Genomic DNA, 23786 nt, shown 5'->3' on the forward strand with positions numbered 1-23786 from the left:
TGTTAAGATGGGTATTCTGAGAAAGTGTGTTAGGGATGTTTGTGAAGCAAGGGATGATTGTACATTTATAGGTGAACCTTAGTCTTCCCTGTTAGTCTCATCTCTCAAACTGTTGTATGTTATTTATTCTTAAAGGGTCGTTAGTCCTCCTTTTCTTTTTACCTTGTCACGCTAGCACCACATTTTTTTTGCTTTTACCATCTAAGTATCTTATAACAAGCCTTCCAGATAGTTTAAAAAAAAAACCAAAACTTACAGAACATACATGTGCTTCATTCACATTCTTAACCCCCTTGAGGTAATTAAATGATGTAAAAAGTATATAATGAATGATGTGAAATTATCAGTATTTGACTGTTTTTAACCTATGAAATGGCAATTTTGTATAGTTCAGCCTAATATCATCAAATAATAATAGTAGCAGCTACCATTTATTAGGTATTCACTGTGCCAGATGCTCTCATTGAATTCTTATGACATCCTGGATGTTAGGTATTATTTTTAGCAGGTGTCTAAACTCTTAGTTTCCATAACTTTCATAAAATAAGTATGTGGCAGAGCTAGGATTCAAACCCAGGTCCCTGAGTGTTCAGCTGTTATGCTATCTTACCCTCCCCCCAATAGGAATTCTGAGGTTGTCCATCCTGCTCATTTAAGAAGGCTCCCATTCCCATCATTCCTCTTTGCTTTCTAAGGGGCCTATTTTCAGACATGTGAGTCAGGTGTGAATTTCTTGAATCTCCTATTTTCCATCTGTATTTTCCTTAGGCTTCCTTGAGTATATTTTAATTTGGGCAAAGAAATCATATTTTACCTTTTTTTTTTTTTTGCATGAATTCAAGCCTTTTTGACATAGTCATTATTTTTTGAGTTTTATTATTGCCTTCTTAAACTCTGCATTTGGCATGTTAGTCTTTAGCCTCTTAATTAAGTCTTCTCATTTTACTGCCCCCCAGGCTTCTCATATCCTTTTTTCCTTTACCTGTCTCTCTTGTCTTTCCCTTTATCTTTTCTTGTCCCTGTGTTGTTTTATGAAGAGCTTGCCTTGCCTCATCCAGTATTTTTTTCTTTCTTCTCTCTCATCCATCTTAAATGTCATTTTCTTTTTGGAGGCTGAGCCCAGACTGCCGCTTGTTTGATGAATTGTATAGTTGAGTACTCAGAAGGACCACTGGTTCCTATTGCCATCTGGTTATTCCAGTGAGTGTTTTATTTGTGGGTGTGTGCGCATGTGTGCATGTGCACATGTGTCCATACATGTGTGTATGTATGTGTGCCATTCATTTGTGTGTTTGTAGTTAAACTGAAAGCACTATAAGATGGAAATTCTATATACCCTTCTGTAGTCTAATATCTTTGTAGTGTAATGCCTAGATGTTGCTTAATTTTTTTGTATTAATTTTCTGTGGTTTTCTACTTTAAGATTTTTGAACTTCTAAACAACAGAGTTTTCCAATCCAGCATTGGGCACAAGAAAGCTGTACAGCACATCCAATTCACAGCTGATGAGAAGACTCTTATTTCAAGTTCTGATGATTCTGCAATTCAGGTGAGTGGGGAGGATGAACTCTTAACATATGTAATGCTGACTGTAGCAAAGGAACACTTTGATTATGCCTAAAATCTGGTGTGCATTTTAAACATATTACTTTGGGGCAGTACATTCAGAGTAGGCACATGGGCTTAGATGAAACCCTTTCATGTTTTATATTTTTCTGCAGGTGAGGCAGGCAATTTGACTTAGAACCTCCACTGGAAGTTTGTTTATTTTGAAAATCAAGGATTCATTTGAATTCTCCTGCCTGCCTTAGTATTTGTATTTGTATCAATAAATATACTTTTTGCCACATTTATGTAATTTCTCTTTACAGTAGTAAAATCCTATTGAAGTAATTTTATTCTCTTCTTTTAAGAATAGAATGTTTATTACAGGGATGAAATCCTGTGAAAAAATGGTTTACTGTAGTGAAGGATTGTGAATATGGAGGTTTTAAGCTTACTATGTATTCTTTTAAACTTTGCTTGATTTTTATTAAAGTTCCAATGTACATGTTTTTAAATTCAAATAGTATTACAAGGTTTATTATGAAAATTAAGCACCTCATTGTCTCATTCTCCAGAAGCATCACTTTTAACTTTTAACTTCATGCCTCCATATGGCATGCCTATAGTGTTGTTCTTGATTTTCCCATTAGTAAGTAGATTAGGATTTACCTTTTCTTCTCCTCCTGTCTATCTCACCACTGACATACGTGCATACACAACCATTTATGAAACCCCATCATCTAAATACAGTCATAACAAAGTTTTCTTTAGATCTTTAATGTCATTATGACTAAGTATGCTATGTGTACTAAGGGTACCATGAATGCATTTCTGCCTTAATGCAATTTAGGAAAATTCAACCTTTCAGTGGGTATAGTTTGAAATTATTTTACCCTAAAACTTTGAAGACATTGCTCCATTTTCTTCCAAGTTCCAAAGTTCATGTTGAGAAGTCTGAAACCATTCAGCTTTGTTATCTTTCTCTCTGGAAGATTTTAGGATCTTCTGTTTGTCCCCAGAATTTTGAAATTTCATGATCATGTGCTTTGGTTTGTACTTGTTTTCATCTATTGTTTTGGACATTCAGTATCCCTTCTCAGTTTGGAAACAATGTTTTTCATTTCAGGGAAGGATACTTGAATTATTTCTTAGATTTTTTTTTTTTGTCCAATCTGCTTTCTCTTTTGTAATACATTCATAGTTTTTTCGTAATATGCATTTTCCATTAACTTTTTGAAGACCCCTAGTATGTTCAATGGAAGTTACCTATGTTTTATTTAGTATATATATTTCTTATGGTATCAATATCTAATTAACTACATTATTAAAAACTATTTTGGAAAAAAGATCTTTTTAAGTTATGCCTTGTGAGTCCTATGAAGGTGTATGACTGTAATGAAATTTGGCTTCAGTATAGAAACTTACTTATTGTAGGCTCCCATGATACTGGTGTATTCAGCTGTGAAACTCAGTGTATAGTCACCCTTCTTCCTCTCCAGATGTCTTTGAAATGGTTGAAACTAAACTACATCTGATGAAATTCTTTTGAGACATTGTATAGTCTTTCTGTGAAAAGTTAAATTCATAAGGTTTTATGTCCTACTCAAAGATTTCAGATATTCTCAGCCAGAGGGAGAAATAATTTCTAGAAATATTTTTAGAATAGGAGTTAGATTATTTTTAGAAATACTGGTTGTGTTTTCATCTTTTTCTGTTCTTCTCACAATACTTTTTACATTTAGAATGCTTTAATGAATATGCATTCATGTAACAAAACTCTTAGTAGGTATTTCCAAGAAATGATTGGTTGGGTTTTGTTTTAGTTTTTTAATGTTTTAGTAAATGACTAAATGGAGGTTTGTTTTAGTCATCTGTGTATCCCCAGTGCCTGGAATGTAGTAGTTTAGAAAATGCTTGTTTAGAGTTATTATCTATGCTGGAGGTATTGCCAAAAATCGAAGAATCAACTTACCTGATTATAACACTTAGAGTTGTGAAAATTGAGGTGTTTCTTGGTAGTTTTTGATCTTTTACCTTGAGGTAAATGAAACTCAAGTATTAGCCATACATTTGAGCCAATGTATGAGAACATATTGGTTCTTGCAGTTGTAAGAAGTTTCTTTGGCATTTCTAAAATTTAAACCTTATTTACTTAGCTGAAAAAATTCTAGTATATATACATTGCAAAAGTTATAGCTAATGGTAGAAACATCCCCAAACTCAATTTTATTCTTTTGACTAATGCTGGTAGAAATCTAGCTATTATATCAAGGTGATTCAATTAGCACACTTTGAATCCGACAAAGAAAGTATCGCTGTCGTCATTGCCTTGTAAGAAAGCTTCTGTAACAAAAGCTGCGAAGGCTATTCTTAATCTCCCTTCAGTGATTGTCAAATTCTGTTACATCTGCTCAGGAAAGCTCTCCAACTTCCTGATGTGGAGGGCAGCTGTAAGAATCTGAGTCAGGAATGGACATTGAATCGGGCTCAGTCAGCTAGGACTGGCAGAGTCTGTCAACCAGGAAGAGCTGTTAGGAGTAGCCACTGGTCCTCTAGTTTAGTAAAGCCTAGAAACGGGGAGGAGGCAGCCAGGAAGCTCCTAGTGGAAATGATTTAAGGTATTTCATGTTTAGTCACACAGGGTGCCCTTCCTTTCTGGTATGATTTGGGAGCTAGAAGAGCCTGTTTCTTCCCTGTCCCCCAGCATACCTCACTGGGTTATTAAGGTCCTGAAATTCTCAACTCATTCTCTTTAGGAGTACTCTCACTTCCAGTTCCACTTCCAAAGTCCCCTTGCTCGCATACAAGATATGCTGCTCCTGATATCCTGTTTCTGTGAATGAACACTCTGAGAGGATATGGAGAGATCTGAGGTGTCCGCTAAAATGTAGTGAATAAAGCAGTAAAGAAAGGGGAATAAGATGCTATTTCTTTTACAATTTTGCCTAAGCCTGATAGGAAATGGCTTGAAGACATTCCTAATATTTAACCTTCACCAGTCAAAAACTAGACTCATAATGTTACTAATGTGCATACCTGTGGGGGCAGCTGATTTTTCTTGATCTTTTTATTTTTTTGGAGTCTGCCTGATTGTCCACACCTCATAAGTTTAGCTTCTCATCAGGCCCTCTAGGTTGTTTCTTCGAATATCTACCCAACCTTTTTTTCTCTGCTGTTCCTTCTGCATATCCTATGCTCCAGCCAGATTGAACCATGAGCAAGTCCCTATAATCTTTTCACGTTTTCCTGCTCCTGTACTTAAGCTCCAGCATTCATTCCCTTTGATGGAAAAGACTTTCTCAGTTTGTGAATCATACTTCCACTCCACTCTTCAAGCCTACTTTGTTTTTTTTTTTCCTTTTTGTCTTTTTTCGTGACCGGCAATGGATCGCAACCCTCAGTGTCACGCCCGTACCGGACCGGGACCGGCAACGGGATCGCAACCCTCGGTGTTGCGCCCGCACCTCGCTCAGCCAGTGAGCGGCCGGTCTGTATGTGGGATCCGAACCCTCGGCGGGAGCGCTGCCACACTCCCAAGCGGCGCACTGTAGCAGTGCGCCACCAGGCCGGCCCTTCAAGCCTACTTTGAATGCACTGTCTCCAGCAAATCTCTGAGGAATTGCTTCTTTGAGTTCCACAGAACTTTTGCCTATGTAATTATATCTTCTATTGTATATATATTTTTTGTATGTCTCATTTTCTTTGCTAGACTCTTAGGTTTCTTTATGCAAGAGCCTTGTTTGATTCATATTTGCGTCCCTATAGGTGCTAAGTAAACATTTGTTAAATAAGATAATTTGAAGTCAAGAATTAACAAGGCCCTACATACAGTTGCCTTGATTAAGTACTTAAGAGATGTTCTTTACATGGACATGGCATAGGAGTAAATTTCTCTTCTGTTCACCTCTGTGCCTCAGGCATGCTTATATACTTATTTTGTGCCAGTTCCTCATATTATTTGTTTCTCCTCCTTCCCTTGTGTCTGAGGAACTCTTCCTGAAGCTCCATGTGAAAAATAATGCCCTATTGCTACTTCTGCTATTTTGAGGATTGCATCAGGGAATAGCTAAGAACTCTGAAGCCTGAAAATTCCATGACCTGGTTTGAAGCTCCTTTGGTCAGCTGACCTTTCTAGGCAGTAGGGCCAGCTTCGGTAGAGTCAAACAGAATCTGCGGACTTGCCTGGCTTATAGCTTCAGAAATCTGTGGCTATGTAATTGGGGTAATTTTCTCAGGAAAATTTAATCAGGTGGTGAGCTCACTGGCATATCGTGGCTTTTCTCTTATCTTCTGGTATAACGAACTGTTCTCCAAGCAACTGTAGAAAACAAATTTTGTTTAGGAAGAAAAGTATTTTATTTTGCCCTTAGTCAAGTTAATTAACCCAAGCTTTTCTCTTCTGTGTCTGTGAAATGTGGACCATATTCTTCCTTGTTACTCTTCTTCGTTTTATTGAAATACCATGAGGACAAAAGGCTTTAGACAGAGAGTACACACCTCCCTACCCTTCCACCCCCGGGATATTATTGGGGGAGGGTTATAAACGACTTATTTCTTTGATATTCAGGTATGGAACTGGCAATCAGAGGAATATGTCTTTTTGCAAGCCCATCAGGAAACAGTGAAAGATTTTAGGCTCTTGAAAAATTCAGGACTGCTTTCTTGGTCATTCGATGGAACAGTGAAGGTAATTTGAGGCACAGGTTTGTTTTTTAAGAAGTATTCTAATATTGCAGTCATTATATTATGACAGCCAAAAGCACATGAATGTTAAGTAATTACTTAAATTTTAAAATTTTTATTTTCTCATGCCTGTTTTCTGTTCACCGCAGTCACCTACATATGCTGTGTGTTTATGAGCATTTATGCTAAATGACACTTAAAGAGGTCATAACAGCCATTGTGCTAAAGCTCTTCTTTTGTAGATCTATCATGTAGCTGATCATGCTCATTAGTGCAAAATGTTCTTAAAAATGTCACCTTCTAAGTTTTGTGTTTTTTTAAAAGGTATGGAATATTATTACCGGAAGAGTAGAAAAAGACTTTGTCTGTCATCAGGGTACAGTACTTTCTTGTGATATCTCCCCTGATGCTACCAAGTTTTCATCTACCTCTGCTGACAAGACTGCAAAGGTAGGTCAATCAGTTGAAATGTCCATGCATAAAACTTTTGTATTAGTTATGTATTATAAGTCCAAATAATGTATAAAACAGGACAGTAATAGTTTCTACATATCTGACTCATATTTTGTGAGCTTTTGGAGGATGCCCATTGGTATTTAGTAGGTGTCAGATTGATTAAGTGAGTGGCATTGAGGGCTTCTGATTACTCCATTTTAGGTTACTTTTTGTCTATAAGTAATCAAATGGAATCTCTATTCCATATTATAGGCAATAAAACACCATTGAAAGGGATTTACATTTAATTACACACCCACAGTAAATTTTTATATAATTGATGTAAGTTGATGCTTCTGAAAGTCACATTCCAGTGAGTGAGGCTGCTTGTTTGGGGACATTGAGTACTCTATTCTTTTCTTTCTTCTCCATCTTTATAATGGTATCATTATCTACTCATCTTTCCAAACTACAAACATTGGAATTATCAGGGACTCTGTCTGTTCTTTTTTTTTTTTTTTTGTCTTTTGTCTTTTTCCGTGTCCGGCAACGGATCGCAACCCTCAGTGTTGCCCCCGTACCGGACTGGGGACCGGAAACGGGATCGCAACCCTCGGTGTTGCTCCTGCGCCTCGCTCAGCCAGTGAGCGGGAACCGGTCTGTATGTGGGATCCGAACCCTCGGGCGGGAGTGCCGCTGCGCTTCCCAAGCGGCGCACTATCCAGTGCGCCACCGGGCCGGCCCTCTGTCTGTTCTTTTATGCTCTGTTGATTACTCTCAATGTCTCTTAGATCTGTTTTCTTCTCATCCTCACCACACTCTCCTCCCTTTTCACTGGTGTGCTGTCCCCACATCCTGCCTCTGGTCTGCACCTCCTCTACTTTGTTTTCCATACTGCTGCCTGAGTCCCCTGTTGAAACACCTGTCACCTGATAGATTATAGGCGAACCCCTTAGCCCATCACCATCTCTTTCTGCTATATTGTTTCCTTTGTGCCAGCCTACTTTCTACCTCCGTCTTTTTGTTCATTCTGTTAACTTTGGTTTAACACAAACTTCTACTCCTTTTTTACCTTGAAACATTATGATTCATCCTTCTAGACCTAGCTCTTCAGCAAAGCCTTTCTTGATCCTCAGGCAGGGTTCGCTGCCCTCCCTTCAGTGTTCTCATTACATGTTATTCATGTTTGTTAGTGCATTTACTTGATACAACTGTTCACTAACTAACTGTTCATGAGACTGTCTTCCTGATTAAACTATAAACTTTTCAAGGATAGGGACTATATCTAATCACTTTATACCACCAGTTCTTAGCTCATAGTGTCTAGAACATGGTAGTTTTCAGTATGTGCTTGTTAAATGGTGATGACAGAAGTATGAGACAGAATATTGGAAGGAAGGAAAAGAACAACATTTAGCCATCAAGATAGTAGGATAGTATAGTGACTGACCTTTAAACATCACTTGGCATGTAGTAGGCCCTGTGCTAGGCATTTCCCTCTGTATAATCTTCACACCATAGGCACTATTGTCCTCATTTTACAGATGCAGAAACTGAAGCTAGAGAAGCTTATGTGAATTGTCCTAGGTCACAGTGGAGCCAGGACTCATACTGAGGTCTGCTTCACTCCACAGATTGCTCTTTACTGATTCAGTGTTCTTCCAACCCTAAAGATAAAGAAGCTGTGACTTAGGTCCTTGAACTGGATGTGACTTGGGTAATTAAAGAGAACTCGGAAAAATTAACAAGGTTGCAAGTTGGAACTTAGGCATCTTATGAAAGTTTGTGAACTATCAGATGTTAAAACTTCCATGTGATTGAATTTATGGCTAAATAACACTCAAGACAGGGCTTTCAGATGCTTGTTTTAAGTGTATTTACTATTCCTAAACAATCCTAATTGCCTTCCAGATTTGGAGTTTTGAACTCCTTTCCTCTCTTCATGAGTTGAGGGGCCACAACGGCTGTGTGCGCTGTTCTGCCTTCTCTGCAGACAGTACCCTGCTGGCAACTGGAGATGACAATGGGGAAATCAGGGTATGTTGTTTGCCAACATGAGAGTACTACTCTTCCTGTAGAATGGGCTCTAGCACTTGTCACCACTTTGGGGACTTTTTTAATGGAGAGGGAAGCACAGGCCCTGGGGTTCTGGTTGGGTGAGGCATTCTTTGTTTTGTTTCTTGTACACATTGTATTCACAGCTGCACTCTACTGCAGAACAATTCATTTTAGAGTTGGAGTGAAGCATTTCCTGTATATGTGAGGGGGCACATGCCCTAGTTATTTGCAGTTGGTTCTCTGCTCATCTTAATTCTTGACTTGAACCCAAAGTTTGTTTTTAGTGGCAAAATTTGAGGAAAATAATTTTGTAAATCATTGTCTAGGTTATAAATGAATTGAAAATTCTGCTGTTGGCAGGGCTGAAAGAAAAGATCTCATTAGCATTATCCATTAGATCAGTCAACATTACAGTGTGGCTTGTTGCAGTCCTCCTCTTTGGACCATTTGCCTTTGTTGTACAGTGCAGAGGTTCACATTTTTGACACAGAGAGGGCATTGAAGGCCTCCTTACTGAGGCAGATTATCATGGATATGCCAGTTTTTCTTACCCTGCAGTGCTTAAGATATACAATTTTAATTAGAAAACAGTCCTTCTAGGAGGCATAGAATGCTCTTCTTTTTGTGTTTGTGGAAATGCAGTACAATATGGAAAGTATTGCATGCTGAAAGATCAGAAATCATGGAAAAGTAGTCAGTTGACTTGGTTGTGTCAGAAGAATTGGGTAATTGGGAAAAGTTTGGGTATTATGATGGCTGCTTTGGTACCTGGTGTATATAAGGAGGGTGTTTTTTTTTTTTTTTTTTTTTTTTTTTAACAAATGTAGGAGATGATTCTGATTGTCTAATACAGTATAGATGTTCACAAATATTTGAATGAATAAAGTTTTTGCTTATATGGGACACATGCAATTGCAATTTTACTCAACATAAAAGTCTAGTTTATAGAGCACAGCCTTATAACACCAAGGACATGGGTTCGGATTCTTGTACCAGCCAGCAGCCAAAAAAAATGAATTAAAAAAAAATTTAGCTTATAAAAAAGATAAATTATAAGGCAGTCTTTAGCTTCATGAAAGAATGTATTTTATGATCCCTTTACAAGGTTGCATTGAAAATACAATTCTGTTTACAAAATGTTGCATTAACTACACCTTTTGGGGCCCACCTGTATTCAGTTTTTGGGGAATCCGGAGACATGATCACTACTTGTCCTCCTTTAATGTAAAGTTATACTGTAACTCTTGGTCTACTCTGAGAGTGATGTTTAGAGGAGAAACCTTGCTGTCTTTGTGTTGGAAGCTGGGAGTCTTTAGGTATGTTAGCTGCTGAAAGACTTAACTGCTCAAGTTTGACACCAAGCTTCTAGAGACCATGTCATTTGATTCACTGGGCCCCCTAGAATGCTGTTCATGTTTATGCAGATATGGAATGTCTCAAATGGTGAACTGCTTCATTTGTGTGCTCCGATTTCAGTAGAAGAAGGAGCTGCTACTCATGGAGGCTGGGTGACTGACCTTTGCTTTTCTCCAGATAGCAAAATGCTTGTCTCTGCTGGTGGATATCTTAAGGTAAGAGTTCCTCAAGGACTGTGAAAGAAAACAGTGTATATCATACTTTCCAAGCTATTTTCATTTCTTGTTTCTCAGTTGGGCTTCCTACAACCTATAGAGTAAAAGGACAGTTACTGTGTTCCCTGTTTTGCAGTGATGAGCCTAAGGTCTACTAAGATCTTGGGGAAGCTTTGGTGACAGTGTTAGGGATGTTCTCAATCCAGTGCTCTCATACTGCTCCATATAAAACTTCAGTGATCAGAGTGACTAGTACATGGGGTGTTTAATTTTATTTTCCATGTTACTCATTTTTTATTATTTTGGTTGAAATGCTTTAAAAAGCATATTTGTGAAATTGTTTTCCTTCTGTAATAATAATAGGGGAAGAATATTGCTTTATAGTTTACAAAATGCTTCACTTCTGTCATCTCATTAGTCAGCTTTATGAGGCTTAACTTTTATTTATCCTTGGTTTACAAATGAGGAAATTGACTTTCATGGATATTGTGACTTTTCTAAAATTACATAACTTATAAGTAGAAGAGCCAAGACTCAAACCGAGTTCTTCTTTCTACTTGATTTTCTCTAGCAAGTTGGCTCATGCAAACTTACTAGTGACTATTGAGGCCAAGGCTTGAGTGTGTTGTGGTGCTTCGGGGTCATTTTTTGGTGCTTGCATCTGTCTATCCACTCAGTAAGACTGTGATATGTGCCTCCTGTGGGCTAGGATACTGCTGTGTGGTACAATGTTTAAGGCTTGGTTCCTGCCTTTTGGCAGCTTACAGTCTATGGTAAAAGCTGACGGTAGACAAACAAAGTCCCTAACGTATAGGAGAGCCTAGGATACTTTGCATGAGGGTATTGGAGGGACAGAGGAGAAGAGAAGAGTGAGGCTTACAGTCTATGGTAAAAGCTGACGGTAGACAAACAAAGTCCCTAACGTGTAGGAGAGCCTAGGATACTTTGCATGAGGGTATTGGAGGGACAGAGGAGAAGAGAAGAGTGATCACCTACCTTTGGGCATTAGCAGAGGCTTCATATGGAGGGGGATGCTTGAGGTGAGTCTTTTGAATAGTGGTTTACTTGTAAGAGAGGTAGAAGGTGATACTGTAAGATTTTTCATTTAAAATAGATCTTTAATAAAATCTTGTAATGTTATTTCTTAGTAAAAGCAGTCAAATGTAGGAGATGATTCTGATTGTCTAATACAGTATAGATGTTCACAAATATTTGAATGAATAAAGTTTTTGCTTATATGGGACACATGCAATTGCAATTTTACTCAACATAAAAGTCTAGTTTATAGAGCACAGCCTTATAACACCAAGGACATGGGTTCGGATTCTTGTACCAGCCAGCAGCCAAAAAAAATGAATTAAAAAAAAATTTAGCTTATAAAAAAGATAAATTATAAGGCAGTCTTTAGCTTCATGAAAGAATGTATTTTATGATCCCTTTACAAGGTTGCATTGAAAATACAATTCTGTTTACAAAATGTTGCATTAACTACACCTTTTGGGGCCCACCTGTATTCAGTTTTTGGGGAATCCGGAGACATGATCACTACTTGTCCTCCTTTAATGTAAAGTTATACTGTAACTCTTGGTCTACTCTGAGAGTGATGTTTAGAGGAGAAACCTTGCTGTCTTTGTGTTGGAAGCTGGGAGTCTTTAGGTATGTTAGCTGCTGAAAGACTTAACTGCTCAAGTTTGACACCAAGCTTCTAGAGACCATGTCATTTGATTCACTGGGCCCCCTAGAATGCTGTCACATAATTGTGAGTCTGGCTTATAAGATGTAATAAAGATAAGTGACCAGATTTGCAGAGTTCTTGGAGAACCTTGAAATAAAGTAGCAGAATGGATATTTGTGCTGGAGAGGTTATGTCTTAAGACTGACAGAACCTATTGCCTGTATATTTAGTCTCTATATTTAAGTTGCAGTCAGGCTGCTTTTGCCTTCTGGTTTGATTACTAGAATGGTTAAACTGATTATGATACAGCCCAGCCTGCATCTACCCAGCATGTTAATGAGGCTATCCAAAAGCACAGAGCAAATTAAAAGTTAAAAGGAACAGCTGCTGTAGTGTCCAAGAAAATAGACCCTTTCAGTCTGTTGACTTTAGAATTCAAGCTGTATAAATTGAGTTCCAGTAAGATAAAGTAGGTATCCAGTAGCTAAAATGTTCTTAATTTTCAAAATTATTCCTATTTATAAGTGAAAAAATAATATAATTTAGCTGTTTTCCTCCATTATGGCACAGAGTACATACTGTTAGAATGACAAAAAACTCAACATTAATTCATGATCATGAAGGGAAAAGCTGATTTGAAATATGGAACAGGCTGAGGGCAGCCCCCTCTGCTCTGAAGCAGGCAAACAGCAGAGTGTGCCTGGGGTCCTAAGTTAGGAGCTGATGGCAGCCCCCTCTGCCCAGAAGCAGGCAAGCAGCAGAGCACTCCTGGGATCCTAGGCAGGAGCCAGGGGAGACATCCCCCACCTGGAAGCAGGCAAAGGAATATGCCGAAACACTACTTCCATGTGGGTAGCCCGCCACAGCCACCACTATAGCCACAGCTGCTGCAAAAGTAGCTTGATGCCACAGCAGTAGCCACAGCCACCATGTAGGCGACCCATCAAGACACTCAACTGCATTGATAGAAGTAGAGTCATCAGCGGACTGGAAAAGAAGAGGACATCTCTCTCCTCAAAGCCTACTCCAGAGTCACAGATGAAGCAACTGCTCTATCAGATGACCAGACATCAACATAGAGATACTAGAAATATGAAAATCCAAGAAAATATGATACCACCAAATGAATACAGTAATTCTCAAATACCAGACCCTAGACAGCAGAAAACCCTTGAAATGACTGAACAGGAATTTTGAGTAACAATCTTAAGGAAACTCACTGAGATATGAGAAGACTCAGTTACACAACATAATGAAATGAAAAATAATTTAAAAATCCGGGATATGCAGCAGGAGATTTACAGAGAGATTAATACCTTAAAAAAGAATGTGGTAGAACTCATGGAACTGAAAGATTCACTCAATGAAATAAAAAAGACAACTGAGAGCTTAAGCAGCAGGCTAGAACAAACAGAAGAAAGAATTTCTGATCTCGAAGATAGTCTTTTTGAAAAAACCCAAGTGGACCAAAAAAAAGGAAAGGGAATTTATTTATTTATTTTTTTTTGTGACCGGTAAGGGGATCATAACCCTTGGCTTGGTGTTGCCCACACTGCGCCCAGCCAGTGAGTGCACTGGCCATCCCTATATAGGATCCGAACCCGCGGCCTCAGTGCTCCCAGCACTGCACTCTCCTGAGTGAGCCACGGGTTCGGCCTAGGAAAAGGAATTTTAAAAAATGAAGAAAACCTAAGAGAGCTAGCAAACAATCTTAAGCACGCAAACATTTGAATCATTGGTATTCCAGAAGGGGAGGAAAAAGGAAAAGACAGTCAAACCCTATTCAACAAAATAATAATGGAAAACTTCCCAGGTATAGGGAGAGACACTGACCTTCAGATCCAGGAAGCTCAAAGATCCCCAAACAGATTCAACCCAAAAAGATCCTCTCCAAGACACATTATAGTCAAACTGGCAAAGCTCAAACACAAAGAGAGAATCTTAAAAGAAGCAAGAGAAAAGCATCAAGTCACCTATAAGGGAGCCCTGGTCAGACTAACCACAAAGAGAGAATCTTAACTCAAACACAAAGAGAGAATCTTAAAAGAAGCAAGAGAAAAGCATCAAGTCACCTATAAGGGAGCCCTGGTCAGACTAACAGCAGACTTCTCAACAGAAACTCTATAGGCCAGAAGAACATGGAAAGATTTATTCAAAATACTAAAAGAAAAAAAACCTCCCAGGCAAGAATACTGTACCCAGCAAGGCTGTCCTTCAGAAATGAGGGAGAAATAGTATATTTTTCAGACAAACAAAAACTGCATGAGTTCACCATTGCAGGACCAGCCCTCTTCAGGGGAGTCCTGCATCAGGTATCCAAAAAACAATAATCATTCATCTTAAAACAATAATCACTCATCAAGCTGTAGTTCTGTTCAAATTCTCTGTTTTTCATAACTCAGTATTGGTAGGTGGTGTGTTGCTAGGAATTTATTTCATCTAGACAATCTAATTTGTTGACTATCAATTATGCATAGTCTCTTATAAACCTTTTGATTTCTGTAAATTGGATTGTAATGAAAAATAAATAAGTAAATCCTGTGTTTCTTTGTTGGGGGTTGTGGGGGAGAAGCAGCTAGCAGATTACTGACCCTTGATACTATTCCAGCACTATGATGTATTCTTTTATTTATTTTTGGCTCCAAATAAGAAATGATTCATCCATTTCCTTAGTTCATTCAATATTTTTGTAAAATTCATGACTTACAAGTTTTAAACCAAACTTCAACCTTTTAGGACTCAAAATTTTATACAGGCAAAATGTGATTTCTTGGGGTCAAAATGGGGAGAGAAGAATTGTATGCTATTTAAACTCTTTATGGTACATGATCCCATTTTTTTCTGTATATCAAAACACTTACAAAATTGTATTTCAATGATATCATCTTAAAATAAATCAGTCACTCATGTGCCACATGGAAAAACAAACAAAACAAAACAAAAAAAAAGATTTTTTCTTTCTACAAATAATATTATTACTACAAGTTTTAAAAAAGAGACCAGTAATGGCCGGCCCGGTGGCGCACTGCTACAGTGCGCCACTTGGGAGTGTGGCGGCGCTCCCGCCGAGGGTTCGGATCCCACATACAGACCGGTTCCCGCTCACTGGCTGAGCGAGGGGCGGGCGTGGCACCGAGGGTTGCGATCCCATTGCCGATCCCGGTCCGGTACGGGTGCGACACTGAGGGTTGCGGTCCGTTGCCGGACACGAAAAAAGACAAAAAGGAAAAAAAAAAAAAGACCAGTAAAATAGTGTTATAGATGAATAATAATGAACATGAAGCATGCTTATGATACAACATGAAAAAAGCAGAAGACATAAGCTAAATATAGTCATAATGTTATTTTTAAAAGTATATTTATGAAAAAAATGACTGGAAAAAAATACATTAAGTAATTGCCAGTGTTTGTCTCTGGATTAATGATTTTTGTTTTCTTCTTTATGTACATAAAATTTTACAGTGGTTTAAACAATAGATGTACATTTATAATAACTGAAAAATAAACATTAGGGGCCGGCCCGGTGGCGCACTGGAGAGTGCACCGCTTGGGAGTGTGGTGGTGCTCCCGCCGAGGGTTCGGATCCCATGTGGAGACCGGTTCCCACTCACTGGCTGAGTGCAGTGCGGGTGCAACACCGAGGGTTGCGATCCCGTTGCCGGTCAGTAAAAAAGACAAAAAGGAAAAAAATAAATAAATAAACATTAGTTTTACTATTATCCAGTGAACTTGGGATTGGCAGTTGTCAAGTCAACTGGAAAAGTTAATTAAAACAGTGAATCATAAAATGTGATACATATCTTGAAGATTTAATTTTAACTTAAAAAGTGAAGTACAGAACACATGGCGATAAATGGAGGTGCGCCATGACTTAGAGGCAGGAGAATATAATGGATGGCCTGAGTTCAAAGCCTGGCTCTGCTACTTATTAGCTTTGTGACCTTGCACAAGATTGTTTACCCTCTCTGGGCTTTGGTTTTCTTATATGTAAAATGGGTACAATAATAATACTTCATTAAGAGATTTCCCCTATATGCCTAGCGTTTACATATACACAGCTTCCCCCATATCAACATCCCCCAGTAGAGCTGCATGTTTGTTAGAATTGGTAGACCTACATTGACATATCATTATCACCTGAAGTCCATAGTTCACTATAGTTCATAGGGTTTATTCTCTTTTTGTTTTTTCCTGTGTAGTATACTAGTGTTTATAAAGCAAATGCATTTCACAGGGCCTAACTTTTTAGAATTACACATAGAAATGTTAAGCTTGCGAAAGACAGGAAACTTTCCTCAGGCTAAAGTCTCTTGTAGATAAAGAATTGTAACACAGCAAAATCCTGGCTCTAAGGGCAGACATCCTTGGTGCAGCTAAACTGAATGATTGTTGCCATGACAATTATCTTACTGTTCTTTTATAACCACCTGTGTTCCTTTTCTGTAACATTCTGGCCTGGAGAATACTGAGAGAAGACCCTAGTTCAGGGTTATTTTCCGAGGAATGCCTCTCTCTTGAGGGTTTCTGGAAATTAGCCTTTTCAGGGCTTCTTACTACTTAGAAGAAATGTGCTTTGAGTAATCCTTTTCATCTCCATCACCCTGGGAGGGGTGACAAATGGTGCCCCGTGTGAGGCATTCTGACTCCATGGATCAGAGACTGACCTGCCAAGCCATGGAAAGTAAAGGACATCTGACATTTGCATTTACCCATCCTGGTAAGGGAATCACAGTTGGCTTTCAATTAGTGACTGCACGCCTGTGGCAGGTCAAGCTGTCTTTCAACTGGAAGGTTTTTTCTCTTTCTTTCACTTTTAAAATATGGAAAATTCTTTAACAAAAGAGAGACTCAACATAAATTACAACTCCAACGTCTCCTTAAAGCAGCTGGCTGTAAAGTAACTGAATGGCAGCTTGTAAAACTATTAGTGGTTATTAGACAACAATATCCTTGGTACCACAATGAAGGGAGCCTTGACATGAAAATGGGGGAACAAATTGATCACTGGCTAATTTTTACAATGGATCTCGTCAAGGTGTCCCATCTAACAACTTGAAATCTATGTCAGGTTGCTTTGAGACCTATTCAAGACCTTAAGAAAAAAGAAAGACATGTTTATGTCACTGAAAAAGTATAAAACTTAATTTTTGCCAGTGACCGAAAAAGCTTTTAATTGTACAAACTAAAGTAAAAGAAGTTAATATTTCTTTGCAATGTTAGTTTTGTTTGAGCATGTTTTCTTTTTTTTAACTGCATGTGCTTCTCTTCTTCACCAAAGACTCTGTGGCTTTCTGAGAAATGCAGCCCTGGCTCCAACCAGACCTCCTTTTGGGTCTGCTGCCTTTCTCTGGAAACCCCAAAAGTCAAATGGCTTCATCTCATTTTAATAGCTCAGTGCTTAAGCTTAGTAACCCATTTGAGAAACAAAAACTAGACTAAAATCTACCTGTTTTCATTATCTTACTTTCTCTAAAACAGGGTGAGGCTTCACAGATAAGCTTTAACATTCTTTAGAAACACAATTTAAACCTGACTGTCCTTTTATACTAGTGAGTTTTCTATTTTATCTGTCTTCTTATTATTTTTAAACAAAACCTATAAAATCCTTATTGTTTCTGTTTATGTCTACATATATACGTAAATATATGCTATGTCTGCATGTTCGTGTCTATATGTGTTTGTATTGTCTGCATGGTACCAAATTGGCTTATAATTAATGTGCACTCATTAAATAAATAAGTATACTTTTCAAGTTCGTGTGACTTTAATAAATATATTTTCAAAATTTGATTTAAACCTTTTGCCTAAATTTTTCTTCAGGTAATGTTTGTTTAATTTAAGGACTAAAAGCTATAAGAGAACTGGCTTCTGGGCTTCTCCCAAAGCCCTGCACATGTCTTGTTATTAGCTTGTGTTTGGTATTAAGCCTGTAAATTCTGAACACTAAACAGAGGGCCATGGTGAGATCAGAGGACATAATGTGTCCACAGCACCTGGGCCATCAGCTGCAGGACAAAACCCAATATGTCTCCTCCTTATCTCAGCTCTGCCTGTGGGCCATGCAGGGAGAAACAATATCTTTTAAACATTATCTTTGTGAATGATGCCCTCTGCCTTAAGCTCCACATGGCCTCTCTGGATTCCACATGGCCCTAAATGCCACATGGGCACTTGGGACCCAGGATGGCTAGTGAAAGGGGACCTATGCCCAATATCTCAAAGGCCCTAGTTAATATTGGTTGATAAGGGTATAGCTTGATATGAGTAAATTAAACAAATGTGAATGGGTTAAATGTTTATAAATGAGATCATTATAGTTTCAGAAATTCTTCTCGATAATTTAAAATCTTAAAGTTATGTTATATTGATAAAATACAAAAATGTTAGTTTTAGGGCCGGCCCGGTGGCGCACTCGGTAGAGTGCGGTGCTTGGGAGTGCAGCGGCGCTCCCGCCGAGGGTTCGGATCCCATGTAGAGACCGGTCCGTTCACTGGTTGAGCGTGGTGTGGGCGCGACACCAAGGGTTGCGATCCCGTTACCGGTCATGAAAAAAGACAAAAAGGAAAAAAAAAAAAAGTTAGTTTTATACAAAAAAGGAACTAAGTATATTTAGATCTGTTAAAATTAAAAGCATGTCTCTTCAGAAATTAGAAATGTTTTTTTAAAAAGAATCTACAAATATTAATATAAAACAATTCAAAATTGCTTACTTCCTAAATTTAATAATCTTGATTGGTCAAAATTAACTGTAATATTGATAGTACACTGGTCCTTTAAATTTTCATGTAAACTATAAAAGGTAAATAATAAATAGAAGATATTTTCCATAACTCATGAAGATTCAAGATTGCTGCTTCATAACTTTAACCTTTGCTAGAGACCTTTGGAACTACTTAATACACCAAATTTATGGCTGAGAAACCATAAATATCTATTTGGTAAAAATACTTGAGGCTCAAACTGGGCTTTGTGTAATCTGCTGTGACAGATGGACCCCCATTTACTAACCTGAATGTATAAAAATGTCCTTATCAGCACACATCTTTGCCTGGGTTTACTAACCAAACAGGATTACATTTGTCTTTGCTAGAGGCTTTTAAGTTGCGAACCTAGCCAAAACCAGAAAAACCTCTCTATAATATTTAGACAAATGAGGCCAATTTAACATTGATAGAAAAAAAAAGCATGTAAAAAAAAGAGGTGATATAAAGAAAGCTATGGATGTGAAGATGTAATTATGGTTAGAAAGGCTAAAAAGAAAAGAAAAGGATTTTTATGTGAGAAAGCATCTGGTACAGTGTGTTTTTGTCCTAGAGTAAAATGACTGGCTATTTAGGAAGTAGGAAGTATAGGACAATAACAAAAAGTCTGAGTAAGTTGTGATAATGGTTTGTACAGGTTAATTTGTAAAAGAAATTTTAAAAATTGGCTAAAGTTAAAAACAAATAGGTTTTTTCTAAAAATTGAACATTAATATCAAAAGGATTGTGATACAGATTTAGAGTTTGTACTCCTGCTCTGAAACAACCAGATCTCCTAAAAAATACTTAACTGCTCTTAATAGAAAATTGTAAAAAGTTTTCTTTATCTTTTAGATAACTGGTCTAGGAAACTTATTTCATGTTTTATCATGATAATTTCTTGTGCTCTCTGCCTTTGAAATCTTTTGTCACTTTGTTTATTTTTGTAGTGATTTGTGATCTTATTCAACTAAGTGTTTTAAGCCTTTGTTATTGGACCACCTTTCTAAAACCAAATTCTAAAAACTCGGACTTGAACTAACTTTGGGAGGTTCCAAGGGCCCTGGAACCTCAGCTTCTCAAAGGATATATAAGAGATGTATCAAAACTAATTGGCTTATTTGATAAATTAGACTATATGAAAAACACTGTCAAAACAAGAAATAAGGTTTGATCTTCTTTGGTTATACTAAGATGTTATTAATATGTGTTCCAAATCTTGTAAGGTTCTTGGAAATCTGTGTCTTGATATAAATGCTACTGGTCATAATCTTGGTTCAATTATAATTTTAAAATGTTATGTCTTTGCCCTGCTGAGTGCGTGCCGATCAGAGAGGCGCCAAGATCTGCAGAGACCATGCGCCCTGTGGTGCCAACGCGCAACCCAGCAGGTAGGCCTTGCTGCTGCCACCAGACTCCATCCACAGCCCCTCCAAGTGTGCGCCGATCAGAGAGGGTCCCAACTGGAGAAGCCCAAGATCTGCAGAGACCATGCGCCTGGTGGTGCCAGCGTAAAACCCACCAGGTAGGCCTCGCTGCTGCCACCCGACTCCATCCCCAGCCCTGTCGAGTGCATGCTGATCAGAGAGGTGCCCGCCAGAGAGGCCCATGATCCTCGGAGACTCTGCCCTTGCGGTGCCAGTGTGCAACCCAGCAGGTAGGCCTTGCTACCACCACCTGACTCCATCCCCAGCCTGGCTGAGTGAGTGCTGACCAGAGAGGCACCTCCCGTAAGAGGCCCAAGATCTGAGGCGACCACACACCCGAGGCACTAGTGGGGAACTGAGCAGACACTGAGGCAGCCATATCAATTTGGCAGACCCAGCAGCATCCTAGCCAGACAATAGTGTCAAACCAGTGGACCATGAAATCCCCTGCCACAATGACTAAACATCGAAGGAAAGATACCAGAAATATGAAAAATCAAGAAACTACACCACCAAAGGGTAATAACTGTCAAGATCTAGATCCTATAGAACAAGAAGCCCTTGAAATGTCTGACAAGGAATGTCAAGTGATAATTGTAAGGAAACTAAATGAGATACAAGAAAACTCAGCTAGACAACATGATGAAATGAGGAAAAGTAAACTGGACCTGAAAGAAGAAATGTACAAGGAAATCAATGCCCTGAAAAAGAATGTAGCAGAGCTTGTTGAGGTGAAGAATTCATTCAACCAAATAAAAAACACAACAGAGAGTTTAACCAGCAGGCTTGCAGTAGCAGAAGAGAGAACATCTGACCTTGAAGATGGGCTGTTTGAAATAACGCAGGCAGACGAAAAAAAAGAGAAACACATTGAAGAAAATGTAAGAGAAATATCAGACAACCTTAAGCGCTCAAATATCTGAATCATGGGTATTCCAGAAGGGGAGGAAAAAGGAGATTGCATTGAAAACATATTCAACAAAATAGTGGCAGAAAACTTCCCAGATATAGGAAAAATCACAGATCTTCAGCTCCAGGAAGCTCAATGATCTCCAAACATTTTCAACCCAAAAAGGTCTTCTCCAAGACATGATATAGTTAAATTGGCAAAACTCAAAGACAAAGAGAGAATCTTAAAAGCTTCAAGAGAGAAGCGTCAAATCACCTATAAGGGAGCCCCAATCAGGCTAACATCAGACTTTTCATCACAAACCCTAAAAGCCAGAAAGGAATGGGATGATATATTCAAAATACTAAAAGAGATTGCCAGCCAAGAATACTCTACCCTGTAAGGCTATCCTTCCGAAATGAAGGGCAAATAGGATATTTCTCAGACAAACAAAAACTGCAGGAGTTCACCACCACACGGCCACCCTTACAAGAAATTCTCAAGGGAGTACTGGGTTTGGTTACTGAAAAATAACTACTACTGCCGTAAAAACCCAAGAAAAATCAAAACCCACTAGTATAATAAAAATGGCGTTCATGAAGAGAAAACAAACAAAAAGGCTATCTACAACCCAAGGAACCAACAAACACAGAAAACAAACAGTAAATCAGAAAGCAAGGAACAAAAGACACCTAAGACAACCAAACAATAACCAATAAAATCCTAGGAATAAATCAACACTTTTCAATAACAACTCTTAATGTAAAAGGCTTAAATTCCCCAATCAAAAGACACAGACTGGCTGACTGGATTAAAAAGGAGGACCCAACTATATGCTGCCTTCAAGAGACCCACCTCACCCATAAAGACTCACATAGACTAAGAGTGAAAGGATGGAAAAAGATCTTCCATGCAAACAGAAAAGAAAAACGAGCTGGAGTAGCTATTCTCATATCTGACAAAATAGACTTTTAAAATGGACTTTAAACTAAAAACCATAAAAAGAGATAATGAGGGACACTACGTAATGATAAAAGGATTGATGCATCAAGAAGACATAACAATCATAAATGTCCATCAAGAATACGTAACAGTCATAAATATATATGCACCCAATGTCGGAGCAGCCAGATTTATAAAGCAAACTCTATTAGACCTAAAAAAGGAAATAGACACTAATACCATAATAGCAGGGGACCTGAACACCCCACTATCAATATTGGACAGATCATCTAGGCAAAGAATCAGCAGAGAAACACAAGATCTAAACAACACTCTAGACCAATTGGACTTGGCAGATATCTACAGAACATTCCATCCAACAACCTCAGAATATTCATTCTTCTCATCGGCACATGAATCATTCTCCAGGATAAATCAAATGTTAGGTCACAAATCAAGTCTCAACAAATTCAAAAAAATTAGAATTATCCCATGTATTTTTTCAGGCCACAATGGATTAAGATTAGAAATCAATAAGAAACGAAATTCTGGGGAGTCAAGATGGTGATGGGTCAGGAGCAGGGTCGCCAGGAGACGGCATGAGCCTGAGAGGTGTGCACTGTGCTGCCAGAGTGCTACTTGCATTTACAAGAGTAACAAAAAATGAATAAGTCTTTGATCAATTAATCTACAACTATAAAAAAGCAACTACAGAATCGAGGTTTAGGGCTGGCATAAAAGAGGATTCCTGGGAGTGCCGAAGACGCACTGCAGGACCAAGTGAGCAGCCCGAGGCAGCAGTGGCTGAGGACTGAGACTGTGACAACACGGAAACGGAGAGGGAGCCACTCGGCAGGCTCAGCTCTGAAAAGTGTGATGGGAGCGCTCCCAAGTTCGCTTGAACCTGCTGGAGAGCTGACCGCAGGCAAGCGCCAGAGTCGGTCTGCGCCAGGGGGATTTAAAGAGGAACTGTGTGCTGCGGGCTCCTCCCCCAAGGAGCTCACGCTCTGGTACAGGAGATAAGACAAGCACACAGATAACTGCAATAACAGGAGGAAGGTGAATAATCCCGAGAAAGCCCTATACAGTGCTGCATAGCCACCCAGAGTGACTAGCAGAAACCTGAAAGACCTCCTGGGCGGTGCCGAGCAGGTGCTGCAGAAGACACTCCCCAGCCTAGTCAAGAGTGCACAGAGCAGGGAATAGGGTCAAACCTGTCCACAGTGAAACCCCGTGCCAAAATGAATAAACATCCAGAAAAAAAGATACCAGAAACACAAAACACCAAGAAAGTACACCACCAAAAGTTAATAAATCTCAAAGTCTAGATCCTACAGAACAAGAAGCCCTTGAAATGAATGACAAGGAATTTCAAGTGATAATTCTAAAGAAACTGAATGAGATACAAGAAAACTCAGCTAGACAGCATGATGAAACGAGGAAAAGTATACAGGACCTGAAAGAGGAAATGTACAAGGAAATCAATGTCCTAAAAAAAAATGTGGCAGAACTTTCAGAACTGAAGAAGTTATTCAGCGAAATAAAAAACACAATGGAGAGTTTAACCAGCAGGCTAACGGAAATTGAAGAGAGAACCTCTGAACTTGAAGACGGGATGTTTGAAATAACACAAGCAGACAAGAAAAAAGAAAAAAATATCAAAGACATTGAAGAAAATCTGAGAGAGATATTAGACAACCTTAAGCGCTCAAATATTCGAGTCATGGGTATTCCAGAAGGGAAGGAAAAAGGAGAACATTTTGAAAACATATTCAATAAAATAGTGGCTGAAAAATCCCCAGGCATAGGAAAAATCACAGA

At 38.6% G+C, this 23786-nt stretch overlaps 1 protein-coding gene across 1 annotated transcript in view; it reads left to right on the forward strand.

Moving 5' to 3' along the window:
- The window catches only part of APAF1 (apoptotic peptidase activating factor 1), a 142754-nt gene that overhangs the window by 108577 nt on the left and 10391 nt on the right, over positions 1-23786 (forward strand). The window contains exons 22-26 of the mRNA XM_008572720.1: positions 1424-1549; positions 6113-6232; positions 6553-6678; positions 8575-8700; positions 10146-10292. Coding sequence (XP_008570942.1) covers positions 1424-1549; positions 6113-6232; positions 6553-6678; positions 8575-8700; positions 10146-10292 — 645 coding nt within the window. The remainder of the gene's footprint in view (positions 1-1423; positions 1550-6112; positions 6233-6552; positions 6679-8574; positions 8701-10145; positions 10293-23786) is intronic.

This window comes from Galeopterus variegatus, unplaced genomic scaffold (assembly GCF_000696425.1).
Source record: "Galeopterus variegatus unplaced genomic scaffold, G_variegatus-3.0.2 Scaffold827, whole genome shotgun sequence".
NCBI classification, from domain to species: domain Eukaryota; kingdom Metazoa; phylum Chordata; class Mammalia; order Dermoptera; family Cynocephalidae; genus Galeopterus; species Galeopterus variegatus.